General features: G+C 43.1%; 1 protein-coding gene across 2 annotated transcripts in view; it reads left to right on the top strand.

Moving 5' to 3' along the window:
- SLC1A3 (solute carrier family 1 member 3) overlaps positions 1–12,012 on the top strand; it is a 75,319-nt gene extending 63,307 nt beyond the window's left edge. For both annotated transcript variants that reach the window (XM_008529440.2, XM_070586985.1), the window contains exons 6-10: positions 1,085–1,377; positions 3,761–3,994; positions 4,547–4,741; positions 7,734–7,868; positions 9,695–12,012. In XM_008529440.2, coding sequence (XP_008527662.1) covers positions 1,085–1,377; positions 3,761–3,994; positions 4,547–4,741; positions 7,734–7,868; positions 9,695–9,899 — 1,062 coding nt within the window. In that variant the 3' untranslated portion in view covers positions 9,900–12,012. The remainder of the gene's footprint in view (positions 1–1,084; positions 1,378–3,760; positions 3,995–4,546; positions 4,742–7,733; positions 7,869–9,694) is intronic.
- The last annotated feature ends 6,428 nt before the right edge of the window (positions 12,013–18,440 follow it).

Raw genomic sequence — 18,440 nt, 5'->3', positions numbered from 1 at the left:
TACCCCTGATTATTCAGAGATGTGTCCACAGTATTGACAACTGGCTGAGTCCTTGTTTGGGAATAGTGGTTTCTCACTGGGCAAGAAAGTCTCCCATTTACCTTGGTAGAGAAATGACCCAGCACTTCATGTACAACTGGGCTTTCTTCCCCTAGACTCTAGATCCAGTCAACATCCATATATTATTATTCTCTTTGATGCTTTGCTACCACTAACATAAAGACGAAGAATCCTGCTCTCATTATAATCACAGAGGGGTGTGCTTAATTGTTTCATATGGCCACAGTAAAATACTCAGCATCTTCTGCTTGGGGCATCCAAGAAAAGACCATTTCTTGAGTAAGAAGAGAAACTTTTCTATAGATTTGAGATATGGGTTGTCATCATCAACTATTAATCAAGCACCTATTCTTAAGAATTGATACTGTCAGGAATGCCTTGAAGACTGTTGTTTTGGGATTTTTCATTTTTAATATCTATTGAAACTCCGACTAAGTCTAGTCCCTGAAGGGCTTTGTTAATTGAGCACCATTAGCCAACATTAGTACAGTACTTTAAAATTTTCAAGATATTCTCATGTATTTTGGTTTAATTTGATCATCACAATGACCCTGTGAGTTAGAACCAGCACAGTTATCTCTGTTTCACAGCTGTGGAATATGAGCAAAAGGCTGTTCAGTGATTTGAGCTTGATCCTATAGCATGATCCCATAGAGAGTAAATGGGCTATTGTGAGTATTTGGATTTACAGTTTTTCTAAAGCCCATTATAGTCATTTTATTAGGGGTTTCAGAAGAAAGCAAAAGCACGTGTATACATTTAGTCCAACATCTTCACCTGATATTACTTTTCTATTACAATTTGTTCTATATTGAAGTGTGTATGTGTGTCTGTGCTGAGTAAGTAGTAGGGGTTTGTCGCAGATCAGATAGATGATTGATATATAGATAGACAGATACCTTCTACAACACTAATCTCTGAATACAAAGTAATGTATATCATTATAGTAAATTTGAATAACAGGAGAGTACAAAGAAGAAAACAAAAAGCACCCTTAATCTCTGTTGTACCTTGTCTTTTTCAGTTTAAAACCAACTATGAGAAGAGAAGCTTTAAAGTGCCCATCCAGTCCAATGAAACACTCCTGGGTGCTGTGATAAACAATGTGTCAGAGGCCATGGAGACTCTTACGAGGATCACAGAAGAGATGGTCCCAGTTCCAGGGTCTGTGAATGGGGTCAATGCCCTGGGACTAGTTGTCTTCTCCATGTGCTTCGGTTTTGTGATTGGAAACATGAAGGAGCAGGGGCAAGCCCTGAGAGAGTTCTTTGATTCTCTTAACGAAGCCATCATGAGATTGGTAGCAGTGATAATGTGGTATGTATTTCCATTTGCCATGTATGCTATGTACGAGATGCTTATTGCCAGCAACATGTGTTCTGTATTGAGGTAGATGCCCCCAGGCAGGATGGCCAGTTGCAGTGATCTCATTTGGGGTAAGCACAAGAAAATCAATGACTTCCTGGGCCTATAGTGGCCTTGAATCTATCTGCTAGCCTCTCTTAATAAGTTTGCTTTCTTATTTTTGAAAAGTGTCAGCTCCTTTACCCCAGTGCCAATGGGATCCCATTCTTCATTCCTCCATTTTATATCTATGTATTTATTCAATGAATATTTATTGATGGTCTACTATGTACCAAGCATATAGTACCAGGCACTGTGGATATAGCAATGAAGAAAACATACAAGGATGTCCTGAATCTTACATTCTTTTAAGGGAGACAGAAAATAAATGAATCAACCATATGTGTTAGTCACAAGTGCCATGAAAAATAAAATAAAATAAAACAGGTGGTGCATAAAGGCCTCTGAGGGGGTAGCATTTTTTGCTAAGATCTGAATGACCAGGAGAAGGCAGCCATACAAAGTGCCAAAAGAGGAATATTTCCAGTAGAGAGAAAAACAAACTTAGAGGCCTCTAGACCATCAGAAAAACAGATCTCCACTCCTGTTTCAGCCCTAAGAAAGATATGTAAATGGCATTTCTGCTGCGTGCCTGAAGGACTCATGGGAAGTATTATAGAATGCCAAGCCACAATTTATAACCAAACTTCCTTCAAATAAAGTTGAGTGCCGGAGACAAAGGAAAAGACTAAACGCAAAGAGAAACACTGACCTTGCAAAGTAAACGCTCCCCAGCAGGGAGAGAACACTTTGGTTTAGGCCTCGTGTGGGAGTTGCTTTCCCTTTCTCCTTTATTTTTAATCCAGACTCCTTCTTGGCACCTGAGGCAGGAAGGCATCCATTTCTAAGAAAAGCACTCACCAACATGATTAAAAATATCCTTTGTCTTTATTGTCACTAAAGCCCAGAGAAATCTGTTTTCCAGGAGTTTGTACAAGATGGATATGAACTTGGGCACAAAGACTGATCAGAATGTGGTCTCCACAGGAGCCCCCAGTTGAAATCCTGGGGGCCCTCCTTTGAAATCCTGGCAGGACTGAAAGTGGACATTTATCTTCATATTATTAAAATGCCTCCACCTTTCACCTCTTTTATGAAAGAAGCCTATTCAGGGCCGCTGAATGAACCTCACATGTAGCTTTTCTAGCTGTACATTCCCTTGCACTTCAACATTGAGTTATTACATTTCTGAAAACAGGTACTCCTATAATTTCCTGGCTTGTGTTTTTAAAGGACTTTTAAAAGGAGCATTGTGTTTTTCATTTTGAAATAAATCCTCCACAGTTCTCAGCAGACCCTTCTCCTTAAGGGGGATTGGCCTCTGTGTTTTTGGCCGTGTGAGTTAAGTTGTAGTTTACTGCACACATCAGACAAAGGGAGTTGAAAGCCAGCAGCGGGGCCTTTAAACCACCGGGGTTGTTTCAGTGTGTACAAGTCATTTTGTGTCTCAGTTGTTCATTCTTGCCGAGTCTACAGGGGAACGATCACAAATGGCAGTAGCAGCCTGTGGGTAGTAACAACCTAATTAGAACCGCTATGTCCTGGTTGTGGTAGAACATACATGCAAGCTGTTCATTTTAATAGCTTTCACTTTATTTTACGGTTGCCTTCTATTTATGGCAAATGGTACTAGTTTTCCATTTGCACTATAACATAAAATTTCCTCTTAGAGTAAATTTATTTAAGTGAAAGAGTTGATTTGAAGACTACTACTAAGTAATATTGTAAATGGTGTGTAATATGGGAAAAATAATGAAAGCGGTCCTTGGGTAAGAGAGCTGGCTGCAAATCTAAAACACTGAGACGGCGTTGTATGCATCTTGCTTTAACTTGGGAATTGGGCTCTGATGTGGGAAATGCTCCCGGAAGTCTGGATCCAGTGGATTCGCTGGTTCTGTGGATCCTGGCAGTTCAGAACGCTTAGCAAGGGAGCGGGAGGCTGTGGGAGTAGGTGGCATCTGAGGGTCAGAAAAGTGCCCCAGGTATGGCGAAAGGAGAGTTATCTAGGAAGAAAGAGGTGGATAACAGAACCTCTGTACCTGCCTTTTTTCACAAGTTTAGGAGGAAAAGGATTGTGACTTAGAGAAATTCTAAGTGAGAGGAGGCCTAATTCTGCCATATTTATGTTTTAAAAAGAAAAGAAAGAACCTCACAGTTTCTACAAGTCCTGATAATATCCTGGGCAGGAAAGTTTGGAAATCAACTCTGTCTCACTTTTTCTTATCACTTGATAATTCCTGTGGAATAGCTTGTTGGAAATCAGACTTCCAATTGTGCGTGTGTTGCTTCTACATAGGTACGCCCCTCTGGGCATCCTCTTCCTGATTGCAGGGAAAATTGTTGAGATGGAAGACATGGGCGTGATTGGGGGACAGCTTGCCATGTACACAGTGACAGTCATCGTGGGCTTACTCATTCACGCAGTGATTGTCCTGCCCCTCCTCTACTTCTTGGTAACACGCAAAAACCCTTGGGTTTTCATCGGTGGCTTGCTGCAAGCACTCATCACGGCTCTGGGAACCTCTTCCAGGTGTGTATGTATGTGTGGTTTGCTCCTGTCAGAAAACGTATCTCAAACTCTACTTTGAACCAGAACCCTCAGGTTGGGGATAGGGAGAGGCATTTTTTCCAGGTTTTAAACTTTCAGGCGTATAAATTGGCTCTTTCACTTCTGATGCCAATCAGACCTATTTGGGATTCAGGGAATACCTGGCTATATACCCTTTTGGGGGGCAAAATGGAAATCAGCTGTCCTTTCCTGCCCCCCATCATCTCTCTCTTCCAGTTGACATTTGCCTGAGGGAGAGATGGCAGAGTGACTCAGCACAGGCTGTTTTGATGGAGCAATAATCATAAGTGATGCCTCTCGAAGGAACCCAGAAGCAGGAGAGCTGCCAAATGACCCAGTGAGGGGACCCACACTGTTCCTAATCCTGCTACCCTATTTATACAAGTGCTGACTTAGTTCCCTTTAAATTGGCACATGGAAGAGGAAGGAACTCTCTGTCCAAAATGCCAAATGCACAGACACTGTCTGAACTATCAGGATGTCAGCTGACTTGCCCTATTTTACTATTCTCAGTTCTGCCACCCTACCCATCACCTTCAAGTGCCTGGAAGAGAACAATGGCGTGGACAAACGCGTCACCAGATTCGTGCTCCCAGTAGGGGCCACCATTAACATGGATGGAACCGCCCTCTATGAAGCTTTGGCTGCCATTTTCATAGCTCAAGTTAACAACTTTGAACTGAACTTTGGACAGATTATTACCATCAGGTACAAGGAAAGTTCTACATAACTTCTTCTTAAGAATGACTTTAAACAATGAGATGGTGATCAGGGATTGAGTGAAGAAACTGGTTGGGAAGGCGATCAGAGAGAAGCAGGAGGTTGGGGTTTGTGGGAATAGTTTTATTTTTGATATTTAGATATTTTTATTAGTTTTTTAAAAAATACAGATGTGCACATTCACTAATAACAAAATTGTAATAATATGAAAGTATATAAAGTAAAAAGTGAAATTTGCCTGCCACCATCACACCCATTTTCCTATAGGTGACTGCTGTTAATTTGAGTGTGTAAAGACTCCTTCCAATGCATAGACACACACGCTTTTTTTCATAATTAAGGAAATCATACCATACATACTGCTTGCCACTTGATTGATCTGCTTGCTTATCAACATACCATCGAAAAATATATCTAGCTCATTCTTTTTAAAATCTGCAGTATACATAGTATGGATATTTCTCTTTTCACAAATGTTAGCTTGTACTTCAATTTCAAAAGGCATTAAAATATGTTAGCTTTTATTGACAGTTGGAAAACAAAAATACACTTGACAAACTAGATTAACATTTTATTTTGGGTTAATTTTTGGGCAGCATAAAATAGATGAAAGACCACACTGACAAATAGGTTGAGAATTTGATTTTGGTGGGCTATTTTGTGTGCGTCTGTGGACTATCTTTTTAACTATTATATTTGAGGTGTCTAGTGAAAGGTAATTTTCCTTCCCATGCCTTCCCCTGATCTCTTCCTTTCCTTCTCCAGAGGCAACCACTGTTACTTGGTAGTTTCTTTTGTATGTTTCTAGAGATAGTCCACGCACATGCGCAACAGATCAGTGAGTAAGTATAATGGAAACTTTAGGCCTCACATCCAGAGCAGACCCTACTCTTCATTGTGTTCATGTACGTTTTAATTATCGTTAGCAATTTCTTTTTGAGATCAAAATAAGTCCAATTTTTTTAATTCTTTCAAAACTTTTTATTATAAAAATTATCTTACATATAGGAAAGTTGAAAGAATACCATAACAAACACCCTCTACCTAGATCCAACAATTGTTAACTTTTTGCCATTTTTTCTCGTCCTTCCTCTCTTTCTGTTCCTCTGCCTTCATGACATTTCACTGGTACATAATTCAGTATACATTTCCTAAGAATAAGGGTAGTTTTCTACATAACTACAAAAATAAGAATCTTAGAAATGCTTCCAGAATATCCCGTCTATAGTCAAATTTCCCCAGTTGTCCCAAAAATATCCTTCATAGCTTTTTCCCCAGACCAAGATCAAATCTAGATTTATGGCTTGCATTTGGTTTTTATGTCACTTTAGTCTTTTTGAATCTCTATCAGCTTCCTCACATTTTTTTGTATGTGTGTATGTTTATTTAGTTACAGGGGCCAGCCCGGTGGCACAGCGGTTAAGTACACATGTTCCACTTCGGCGGCCCAGGGTTCGCCAGTTCAGATGCTGGGTGCGGACATGGCACCGCTTGGCAAGCCATGCTGTGGCAGGCGTCCCACATATAAACTAGAGGAAGATGGGCACAGATGTTAGCTCAGGGCCAGTCTTCCTCAGCAAAAAGAGGAGGATTGGCAGCAGTAAGCTCAGGGCTAATCTTCCAAAAAAAAGAAATAAGTTACGTTAGACTCTATATATGTTTTGTATTATTGGGAAATGAAACTAGTTGTAGGATGCTTTGGGGTAAAAAAAGATGAAGCTGATCATGGCCAGAGGTGACTGGCCTGGGGGTTCTGGGAGCCCCAGGCCCAGTCTGGCTCCTCTGGGACTGAGAGATGAGTGTCTCGGCTCACTTATAACCTATTCCTGGGCATACCTCGGCATACTGCTTGAAAAACCCTGAGTTATGAAAAAGCTTCAGTTTCATGTGACAGAGTTAAAAAATAATAATAACAATAACAATGACTTAACCAAGATAGAACTGCCCTTCTGTCACCTGGAGCACCTCTGTTCCACAAAGCCTCGAGGCTGGTAGGTGTTCTACAGTGTGAGGGACCAAAGCTTGTGGTTCCATCATCCCTGGGGTGTTGCCCTCATCCAGGTGGTCCAAGATAGCTCACCACCACCTCCAAATTTTAGCCAGTGGGAAGAGGAGGAGTGACACAGCCTACAAGTTGCTTGATCACTTTCGTCCACGTATCATTGGCCAGAACTTAGTCTAAGCTCCAAGGGAGGCTAGGAAATACAGTCTTCATTCTGAGCAGCCACATTCCAGCTAAAAATTCTAGTACCAGAGAAGGAGAACAACATGGGGGAGCCATGAACAGTCTCTGCCACAGACTTAGTACTTTATGCATGCCACTTTATACCTAGGTAATATTTTACCATTTCTAAAACATTTTCACATTCTCACATGCCCCTATCAACTAGGCATTTAACAAACTCAGTCGCAGACAGGTTATGTGTCTTACAAACCAGGTCCACACAGCCTCCAGAAAAAAATATTTATAGTGCTAGAGAACTTTGTTCATAAATCATTTTGCTTCTAAATTAATAGATTTGATTTCTTTTCTGACCACATTAATCATGCAAGTTCAGTATCTTGACAATCCTCTACTTAGATAGAGGTATGGTAAGAGACAAATTGTTATTGTAACTATACAGCATTTTAGACCTTACAAAGTACTTTCAGGTACATGAGAAAGTATATAGCCACCAACTTCTTCATTCAAAAATGGCTATAATAATAGGAGCAACTACCTAAGGGTTGTTGTAAGGATAAAATGAGATAAGCCATGCTTGGTATGTCAGACGGCACATAATACACACTTGATGAATATTAGCTAATATGATTATAAGCTCAATGGGTGTTTTACAATCTCTTTTGCATTTTTCTAAAGCACAGCCTCTTCTGTTAACTTGGCAAGTCAGGCATTGCCGCCAGGCATGTTTTGTAGGGTATACTCTGTATTAGGGGAGATTTGTACGAATGTTTTCTGTTTCGGAACTTCTTTTAACAGCATCACAGCCACAGCTGCCAGTATCGGAGCAGCTGGGATTCCTCAGGCGGGCCTGGTCACCATGGTCATCGTGCTGACATCCGTGGGCCTGCCCACCGACGACATCACGCTCATCATTGCAGTAGACTGGTTCCTGTGAGTATGCTCCACTGCATCCCCGCTTGCTGTCGCGGGGCCCCCTGCTGTCATTCTAGGGCGCCAGGCAGCCTGGCACAGCTGCCAAAAGAGCTCCGAGAAGAGGGGCAGCTTGGCCTGTAGTTTGTCCTCATTGCCTGCCTGATCCCTGCCCTTATCTGGAGAGCAAGCCCCAGACACCGTCACATTCACTCCCTTATCAGCCTGTGGGGCACATCTGGCTGCTACACTCCTCACTCCATAAAGCTATTCAGGGATTGGGAAACCCGCTGTCTGCACAGTCAACATAAATCAGCAAGGCTATTTCTGAATTGCACAACACAACCCATGGTGGCTGGAACAGAACTGCAGGCCTCCCGTGCTGGCTCAGGCCCTTCCTCTTTGTGCTTCCCATTCCAATGGCATAATGCAGCACACACGTCCCATCTGATCCCAACAGGGAGAGGGGGTGTGCAGACAGCAGGAAGAGAGCTAGCGTCATTGCATGGAATTGATTTTTGGCACTGGGGAAAGTTCCAAGGAAACTACGCTCCACACACTCAGACCCTGACCTCTAGGGCCCATCCCTCTGCCCTTTTCCCTCACCTTTCCAGCTGACATCCTCTGCCTCTTTTCTCTCACAAGCTCCCTTCCACTTTCAAAAACTTTCTCCCCAGGATGCCAAAAGTGAATGCATAGAACACAGAAGGTGCTGGAGTCAACGTATGTTGACTTCAGTAGATCTAATGACCATGGGGAGTCCGACAGTGAGCTCAAGGCATGATATGTGGGGCGAGGGTAATCAGTGGAGAGCAGGGGTTCCACACTCACTTGGATCTGTGTTTGTGTCCCTTCCCTGTGTGACACTGGGCAGGTTACCCAACCACCATGTTTCCTCCTCTGTAAAATGGGAACATCAATGTCATCTACCTCCTGGTGGTGCTGTGACGATTAAATGCAGTGATGCATGGAAAGCATTCACCCCACTGTCTAGCCCTCAGTCAGCACTCAACCATTGTGAGCACTTTATGGTATAAAGCTGGGCTTCTTAAAGTGTTTAGTCTCAGGACTCGTTTACACTTGAAAATTATTGAAGATTCAAAAAGCTTTTATGTGTGTGAGTTCTATCTGCCAATATTTATCGCATGAGAAAAACTTAGAAATGTTTAAAATTGCAATTTCACTTAAAGGTTACAATATTAAATTCATTACATGTTAATATAAATAACATTTTTATGAAAAAATACCATTTCCCAAACCAAAAATTTAAGGGAAAGAATGATATCATTTTACATTTTTGCAAATCTCCTTCATGTCTGGCTTAATGCAAGACAGCTGGAGTCTCCTATTTGCTTCTGCTTTCAATCTGTTGTGATATCTTTTGTGTTCTGTTTTAATCTTTGCAAAACTCCACTATACATTCATAAGAAAATGAGAGTGAAAGGGGCACATAATGTCTTAGCATTGTTTTGAAAATAGTTTTGACCTCAGGGAACCCCCAGGGGTCCCTGGACCACACTTTGGGAACTGCTGGAATAAAGAAAGGTGAGTCATGGAAAGAGAATCAAAGGGAAATTTTAAATAAAAGGAGAAAAGGAAGGGTCATTCCCTACTGTTGGTACTCTTAACTAGTAACCAAAAAGTCATAATCTTTATGTCCTTATAACTTTTAATAATTACTATTATAAACCTGATAAGTCTGTTATGTAATCATGCAGTTGGTGGATACACCAAGCAGAATTTTAAGAGATACCTCCAAAGACTTAGCCAATGGTTCAAAATCTGAGCTGAAATCACATGATGTTCATCGGAGCCTCGTTTTTCCTTCCTCCCCACCCTCCCCGCAGGGACCGTCTCCGCACCACCACCAATGTGCTGGGAGACTCACTTGGAGCTGGCATTGTTGAGCACTTGTCACGACATGAACTGAAGAACCGAGATGTTGAAATGGGTAATTCAGTGATTGAAGAGAATGAAATGAAGAAACCATATCAGCTGATTGCCCAGGAAAGCGAGACTGAAAAACCCATTGACAGTGAAACCAAGATGTAGACAACAAAGAAAACGCTTTCTTGAGCACCAGGTGTTTGAAAACTATTATGAAATGTTTCCATCTTGTTCCAACTCATTCTCTCCAGTAAACCCCTTACTTCCCTTTGCCTCTCTACTCTGATAGGATTGGGAAATATTCATCCAAAAACAAGGGAGGATCTTGTGGCGGCCAAAATCTGTAGTTTTCATCCCACATTTGAAATTTTTGAGTCATTTCGTGTTAGTCTTATCTCATAAGGTACAGAGATCAAAAATAGTCTTGATCAGATCTTAGAAGTTTATGTGGCACACAATCCTGTAAATGTGATTTTTTTAAGTAAGTTAAAGAGTCAAACAGAGTAGGCTAAAAACATGCTTTTAAGTCAACTTTCAAAACTTAAAAATCCTTCAGAATACAATTCAATTTTAGCATCCAAATGAAACAACTTGATAAACTACAATCAATTGTCAGTTGGACAGTAGAAGGGTTTTTTCCCCTTACCGTTCTGATTTGTGTCCTTATCTTATTAGTAGTAGGACAACATGAATACACACCCAACACAGCTGTGAGGAGGCACATAAAGTGAAATTTCCCTGTGGCCATGGGCAAGTTCCATCTCATCTCTAGGCCTCAATATTCTCATCTCTAAAAGGAATGAGTTCCCTAGATGCCTTTATGGCCTCTTCTGGCCCACGCATGCTGTGGCGTTGTGAACGAGCCTGCCCTCTATTTCCCTCGGAACATCCTGTAGCAAGTATCATTCCAGGGACTGTGGGACTTTCAGAAAGGACATTTATTGGGAAGGAACATTCCCAAGTAGGAGCGGGATGGCTGTGAGGTTTACCAGGTCCTATGTCCAAAATGTCACTTATACAAGTCACAGGGCTGGAGGCTATCCCAGGAGTGGAATTATTCATGAAACTCTGCTCAGTTCTTCCCAACAGGGGAAGTATTCCCTTCTTCCCTACTCTTCCCAAACTGAAGGGACTGCTCTGGGAAGGCTGTCTCCCACCACTCCTCCACTGAGGCTAGGCTTTTAAAAAATAAAATGTAAGACTAGCAACTAGCAAGGGTGCTCATGGTCTTACTGTGGAACACTAAAGAGCTGGCTAGGAAAGAGTGGAGCACGGTTGACTTTATAAAGAGAGGATTTTAAAACACCAAGATTATGGGTCATCTTTAAGGAAGAATAATAAAAAAAGGGGAGGTTCATTTTTTTAAAACCAGAAACGTTTTTTTCTCTTCAGTTCAAAATTATTCCCCAAGGAAGTCTGCATATCAAAATAAAAGGTTACTTCTTATATAGTTTAAACAAGTCAAATGAATGAGCTCTCTCTCTTATAGAGGTCTGTGAGCTGGGTGGGTGGTCTCTTATTTGAAAAGGCTTTTGACTATACTCAAAAGTTGTTAGAATGAGAGAAACAAGATATTTCTTTGTGTTGAAATTCCACTTCTCAAGTCATTCAAAACCTTCAGCTGGAGTGGAGTTTGGTTTTGTTTTGTTTATGTCCCTGAGAGAAATGGTGGAAGATGAATCAGTATGAAGACATTGTCACTGTGGTTCCAAGAGAAAAACAGCAGGGGCGTTAGTTTCAGTCGAGGCAGCTCCCAAGTTTAAAGATTAATTTTGTAGCCCCTAAGGAGTATCCAGTCAAAGACGCAGAGGGGGAGCTGTCGGACAGTACCAGCTATGGTTTGAGTTTCTGACTGAAAATGGTGAAAAATTGACTTAATTATGCTAACAGACTGAAAATTTAGACGTACATCCTCTGATATACAACTAGAGATATTTTTATAGAGATCCTGAGCATTATGTGTATACAAAAGTTAACGTTAGGCTGTGGTGGAGTAACCATTTAATGTCAAGGCTCTATTTGGGAAATACACTACAAGTTAAGGTACATGGCTGTCATCTTATGACACCAATAGAGCAAAAATTAACCATGTCAAATTAATTCTGTTACACAATGTGATCTTTTTTTATACTAACCATTTCTGGTGGAAAGCAGGTCTTCTAGGATGATCCTCTCGCCAGCCCATCACAGGCTCTGCATGTCTATGCACCCAGTGTGGACTGAGAAGTGTTACTTTGTAGATGTATTTTCAATAAAGAAAAAAATTAGTTTTACATTATACCTTTGCATGTTGTTGTTATTCTTCTCCCTGAAGGAGAATTAATTTTTCATTTGTGAAATTATTGCAGTGAGCTCAGGGCAATGCTTAGGAAGAATACCATGCAGATGTTTTTAGATTTTACTAGGTAAAATCTTGGAAGGACCAGCTCGGGGAGCTGGCCACAAGAAAATAAATAAGGACGAGCTCTCCCTGCCCAATTCCTAGGAATGGAGCTGGAAACAGGAGCTGGTGAGGAACGCACTTTGCTGTAACAGCCTGCACGCACTTGTCCACATCAGATTCAAATTTCTCAGATAAATTGAATCATTTCTATGTTGGGATTAGAAAAATATAATGCCACCATTGGTTCTTCCAAAAAAGTAATTTCCTGTCTGACCTTCAAATTAGGTAGATTTATCTATGTGATTACTACTGCCATTTGTGAAAAGAGCTGAATAAGATCTCAAGGGATATTTCAGAAACAGCCATTGTGCTAGTGAACCGTTCTGTTTTTGAAGAACAACTTATGGGTGACTGCTTTTTTCCGTGATGCTTTTTAATAAAGAGATGGCAGGTGGGAGCTCACTCCCCCGCCCCCGACCCCGTGGCGTAGTGGTTAAGTTTGAGCACTCGCTTCGGTGTCCTGGGGTTTGCAGGTTTGGATCCCGGGCGTGGACCTCGCACCACTCGTCAAGCCATGCTGTGGGGCCATCCCACATAAAATAGAGGAAGATTGGCACAGATGTTAGCTCAGGGCCAATCTTCTCAGCAAAAAGAGGAGGATTGGCGGCAGATGTTAGCTCAGTGACAATCTTCCTCACAAAAAAAAAAAAAGAAAAAAGAATTGTCAAGCAATGTCATGAAATGCCCAGATTGAAGTTGTGTCTGGAGACCCTTTAATCTGACCCTCTACTTGCAGGTGGCACCCACCGAGAGAGGGGCTCTCAAGAAGGATCCACAAACCCCTAGGCCATCCATGTGAAGATTTCATTGAGTTCATATTGCTCTTGAAATTATGGGGACAGTTTTGTGCATTTGCCTTTTTTCTGGAGTCGAAATCTTTAATTTCCGTCTATTTCTCTAAAGGATATTTTGACCCAAAAATTTACAAATCACTGATGAATGCATCCTAACTTTTTTCAAGGCATCTATGATATTCAAGTGGCTGACTGGGGGAATGGAAGGAGGGCTGCTCACAGCCTGAGGGAACCCAACCTGCTCTGGCGGCCCTGAGGGGATCCATAGCTGTGCGCCTGTGGGACATTCTGGACACAAAAGCATTCCTGGGAGTGCCACCAAAGGTCAATCCCCCGTTAGGAAGTGCTTCCTTTTGTAGTCACCAGTTTCCTTCCCTTCTGCAGCCTAAACTGGACTTTGCCCCACTCCACAGTGCAAGCCTGAGAAGCTGGTCGTCAGCTGGTGGAAGATCTGTGGAGACGCCATTCCGATTGAGGGACATGGTAGCTCTGCCAGGGGGTGGCTAAGATGATGGGGAAGGGAGCATAGATCCCTATGTGTGGTAGTCACAGATCTGTTCCCAAGTGAACTATGACAATTTTTCAGGTTAACATTTCTGTAAATGTTTTTGATAAGGAAATACATTCCTAAAAAAATTTTTAAAGCCTACACTTTGAGAAGTTGGGGGGTCTATGTGCGCCCCTTGCATATTTATGCCTTTGGCACCACTGCCCCACCCCAAGCCCGATTGCCTTTCCCAAGCTGAAAAGTGGCACTTTCTCAAGTAAAATCCTTTTTTGTGGGCCTTAATTCATATACATCAAGCTGGAAACAGAGACTTTAGTGCTGTTGGTTGTGTAGGTCTGAAGGTGAAGGGAACTTGGAGGAAGGGCTCATTTCCTGCTGGATGGGAGCTGAGTGACGAGGGCCTGACCTCACGCCCTCTCGCCGGGCGGCCGGCTGGGCACTCGCCCCGAGGCTGCTGTCAGTCACCTGGCCTCCGCGGCGGTGCACTGCCACTTCTCTCACCCGGGTGGTCCCCAAACTGGGGCAACAATGAGCAGCTCTGTGTAGCCCTCTCCCGGGGGCCAGAGCAGTTGGGAGGTGTCACGCCAAAAGCAGGCTCTGAATAAATAAGCCGAGAGAAAAAGAGCAAGGAAGGAAGAGCAAGGGAAGCTGATGGGCAGTATTCTAAGAGGGAAAGTGGGAGAAGTGCAATCTGCCGGATAAATGAGGCAGGGTCTGGGGTAGCGATACCCATAATCACCACCAGGGGGAGCGCGGAGCTCTTCGCGGGGAGGGACTGAATTCCTCCTTAAAGAAAACTCGCTTGGATAAGCCTTTATGGAATTCTAAGGCCTGCAGAACAGAGGGAGGTTCAATATCTGAAAGCCATCAAACGGTTTAAAATTCTTCAGTGCCCCCATCTGCCTTTTTCCTCTGGTCATCCTGCTTCTCCAATAATCTCTGCCAGGAGCCCCTTCCTTTCTGGGTATTCTGTTTTGTCTCCCTAGCGCCCACCCTCTGTCCCCTCCCACCTCCTTTTCTGCCATCCTGTTCTGGATTCTCACCTCCCATTCCATCACTTATGTTTCCCAGGCACAGACAGGTACTCAGAAAGCAGCACGGCAACATTTTCCAGCTGATCTTCCCTCATCATGCCCACAAAACTGCCCTTCGTTTGGAAACAATCACATTAATTACTGAGTCTTCGCATACAAGTAGGGTTGCCAGATAAAATACAAGACACCTAGTTAAATTTGAATTTCAGATAAGTAACAAATAATGTTCTAGCATATGTATTAAATAACAATATGTTAGTGTAAGTATGTCTTAAAATATCTCATGGGGCAACCTGTATTTTTACTTATCTGGCGACCCTACATGCAAGTTAAATGAAGAATGCAAGACAATTTATGTTTGCCTCCATGAAGTGGCTGTTATAGGCGAAAGAGTGTGTGTGATCGTTAAAAGTAATCATCCTAATTTTTAATTTCTCTCTGCAGACAAAAACGCATTTTAAAAGGCAGTCCAGATCTGGGACATATCCTACTATTTATTTGTTCTGGGGACGTTATCCCTCATTATGTGCTTCTAAATCTTGTGGCTGAACTTAAAACGCCTGATCGATCACTTTCAAGACTTCATAGAACAGTCTTTAATAAATTAGACAGTATTTCAGTTACCCATGCTTGAAATATTTTGACTCACATCTGTTTTTCTTTTCTTCTCTTTCCTTTTTTTCTCTCTTCCTTTTCTCACTCCTTACTCCTGCCCTCCCTCCCCACTCCAAACATGAAATATTTTCTGTAATCCGTGACAGGGCTGAAACATTTTGGCATTCACATCTTGTTTCCAATGATGAACATATTTTTTTCATTTGGGGTGCTCCTTTTAGAAAAGCACCCATATTTTTTTTTCAGATTGCGCTATTCAAAAACCATAATTTTCCGGTCGCTGTAAAGTTAGGAATGAGGCATTTTTCAAAGTCTCCTCAAGGAACTCCAGCCTCCATAGATGGGCATCTTTCCCACAAAAGCCCTTCTTTAAGCTGAGGCTAAAGGATACGAACAGCAGGGCCCAATTGTTACTGCAGAAGGAAGACAAAACATGACCTTTAAAATCATAAACTCTTTCTCAATAACCACATACGTGCAGTCATGTTAAAGACGGCAGCGAGTCTCATAGAAGATGGTGTCAGATGACAACTGTTGGATTTCTTTTCACCTCTGTACATTCAGGGGATCATAAAAAGTCCTGAAGGCAGCCAGCCAGGAGCTTGCAGATAGAGCAGGAGAAAATAAAGACCATCCAGGAGTCAGCTCAGCCACAAAAGGAATTGATGATGGGGTCTGCCCTGGGGAGGACTTAGCACTCAGAGAGTCTGTCAGCAACACAAGTCTGAAAACTGTCACCAAATTCCAGTGCCTTGGCACTGCAGTGCCTCCGCGAGGCGTTGTTTCATTTAAGCTGATGATGAGCTGTTAGCCAAAGAAGTAGAAAACCGACTCGAGAAAGTCCACATGTGAGTTAGAAAACTAACACAGCTAGGCTAAAAATAGCTTCCTGCTTCCTAAAACCTAGAGGCCTTTGGCTTCAAACTTGTCCACAATGCCAGGCTGAATCCATACCTGTTCCACCTCAACTCTTGAGCAGTTTCATCAGGGTCCCTGGACCATCTTGATTAATCCTGGGACTTAATCTACTGACTTCGTGGTAATGGTAGTTCCAACATGGCTTCACTGGCGGGTAGAGTGGAAAGCAGACCTGGACAAGGAAAATGAAATCTAGTCTCTCACTTACTTTTAATTAACTGTGGTACCTTGACCAGTCCCTCAGAGTCCACATCTGTACGCGTGGGGGTTGATGAAAGCCACAATCTCCAAACCAATTTTCATATCAAGTGTCCGTATATTGGAGGAGGTGTGGAAGTGGGGTTCTACGGTCAACTAAGCTTGGCAAATGATAGATCAAACTTCAACTTCCTCACCAGAAATGAGTCTGATAATATCTTCTTCACGAGAGTGTGACAAGAATTAAACAGATGATAATAGAAAATTCTCAGCTCAGTTCCTGGCACTTAGGAAGATTCTTAAGATGTTTAGAACAAAACCAGCTCAGTGAAGGAGGAAGGGGCATGGGATGACGCCAGAGGAAGGGGGAGTAGTTCCCTGGCTCCATCTGGGCCCACTGTGCGCAGGACGGAACCCCCGGAGGAGGCCACAGACCTACATCTTCTGGGACGGAGGCTTTGCAGAGGCCTGTCACCCCTGGAAACGGTTATCATGAGAAATTGCCAGGCCTCTTCACTGAGGGGCCCAGGCCTCTGCGCCCGGCTGGACCGGCAGCCCCTGCCAGTCTCCGCCGGGGCCTTTTGTCTCATCCGGCTCTCCCAGCAGCCCCACACTGCATGGTGGTTTTGTGAAAGGCACAATTCGGCACTCTGAAGAGACCACCCAGCTTACTCCCTCGTCTCCCAGAGAACAAAACTGCCCGTCTGTGTGCCAACGACCTCCCCCTCTGCCAGGCCCCCTTCCGCCGTCCTCCTCCCTGCCAAGGGGAAATGGGGAGGCGGTCAGGCCCGAGCTCTGTGGGAACCCAGGCCATGGTGTGCTAATGAGCTGTCCCCAGCGCAAGGCCAAACACTCTGTCCCTGGGATGCTGCTGCCACCCTGTGGCAGAGGTCTTTCTTCAGGCTCCTGATGACCACGCCAAACCAGACTATATGGAAACACTGAGCATTTACTAGAAACTCATTACTGATGGACTCAGGCCAAGGCTATAGAGACAGAAAATCATTCAGAAGTCTGATGGAAAAAGGACCTTGAAACATCCGGCAGTAATTCTCCAAGTGCGGTCCCTGGGCCAGCAGTGTCAGCATCCCCTGGGAACTTATTAGAAATGCAAATTCTCAGATCCCACCCTAGACCTACCGAATCATAAACTGGGAGGGAAGAGCCCAGCAATCTGTTTTAACAAGCCCTCCAGCTGGCGTGCATGTACACCAGAGTCTGAGAACCATGGTTTAGAGTCTAAAAAGAAATGGACTTTGAAGGTGACCATAGGGTCCTAATCCTGGCTTTGCCTGTGAGCTGTGTGACCTTGGATGACTTACTTAACCTATCCATACTTCAATTTGCTCTTCCCCCTCACGATGATAATCATTCCTCTTTTCTAGGATTGTTGAATATTAGATTAGAAAGCAAGGTAGAGTCACTGACGTATGTACACGCTTGATAAATGGTGCTTGTTTGGGGCGTTATAAGAATGGAGTCATAAATTTGTTCACACTACCACTAGAATAGACTGAGAAAATGTGGTTCCTTCCTCTATTTATTTAACAGATACTTATGGAGTGCCTACTATGCACCAGGCACAGTAATGGGTAATGGAGACATAGTGATATAGAGATACTGTCCCTCACTTCATGGAGCTACATGTCAATAAACGTGTACCCTAAGGGTGCTACGGACTGAATAGCATCCCCTCCAAAATGTTTATGTTGAAGTCCTAACCTCCCTCATGATTGTATCAGAGGCAGAGCTTTTACAAGGTAATTAAGGTTAAATGAGGTCATAAGGGTAGGCACTTAATTCAGCAGGACTGGTGGCCTTCTCTCTCTCCACACACACACACCAAGGAAAGGCCTCATGAGGACACAGGGAGAAGGCTGTGGTCTTCAAGCCAGGAATAGAGCTCTCACCAGTGATGGGGTTCAGGGTAGGCCGCCCCAAGATGCGCCACTCTGGTATGTGGATTATTTTGAGCTGAAGACAATAAAGGCTCAGACTCAGCCAGAAGATTCAACCTTTCCCCCCTAACTGCCTAAAAGAAATTTAACATAAAGGCCTGTCCCCAGGACAGGCCATCACCATAGATAACTTTGGGTTCTGGCAGACTGGGAGGATCCTTGCTAAGCCCATTCTTATCAAAATTCTTTTTACCAAACATTGGCTTTTTCATTTCCATGTGGGTTGCCTTCCTCCCCT

Source organism: Equus przewalskii, chromosome 20 (assembly GCF_037783145.1).
Source record: "Equus przewalskii isolate Varuska chromosome 20, EquPr2, whole genome shotgun sequence".
In the NCBI taxonomy this organism is placed as follows: Eukaryota; Metazoa; Chordata; class Mammalia; order Perissodactyla; family Equidae; genus Equus; species Equus przewalskii.
Note: the sequence above shows the minus strand (reverse complement) of the source record. Positions and strands in the feature narration are given on the sequence as shown.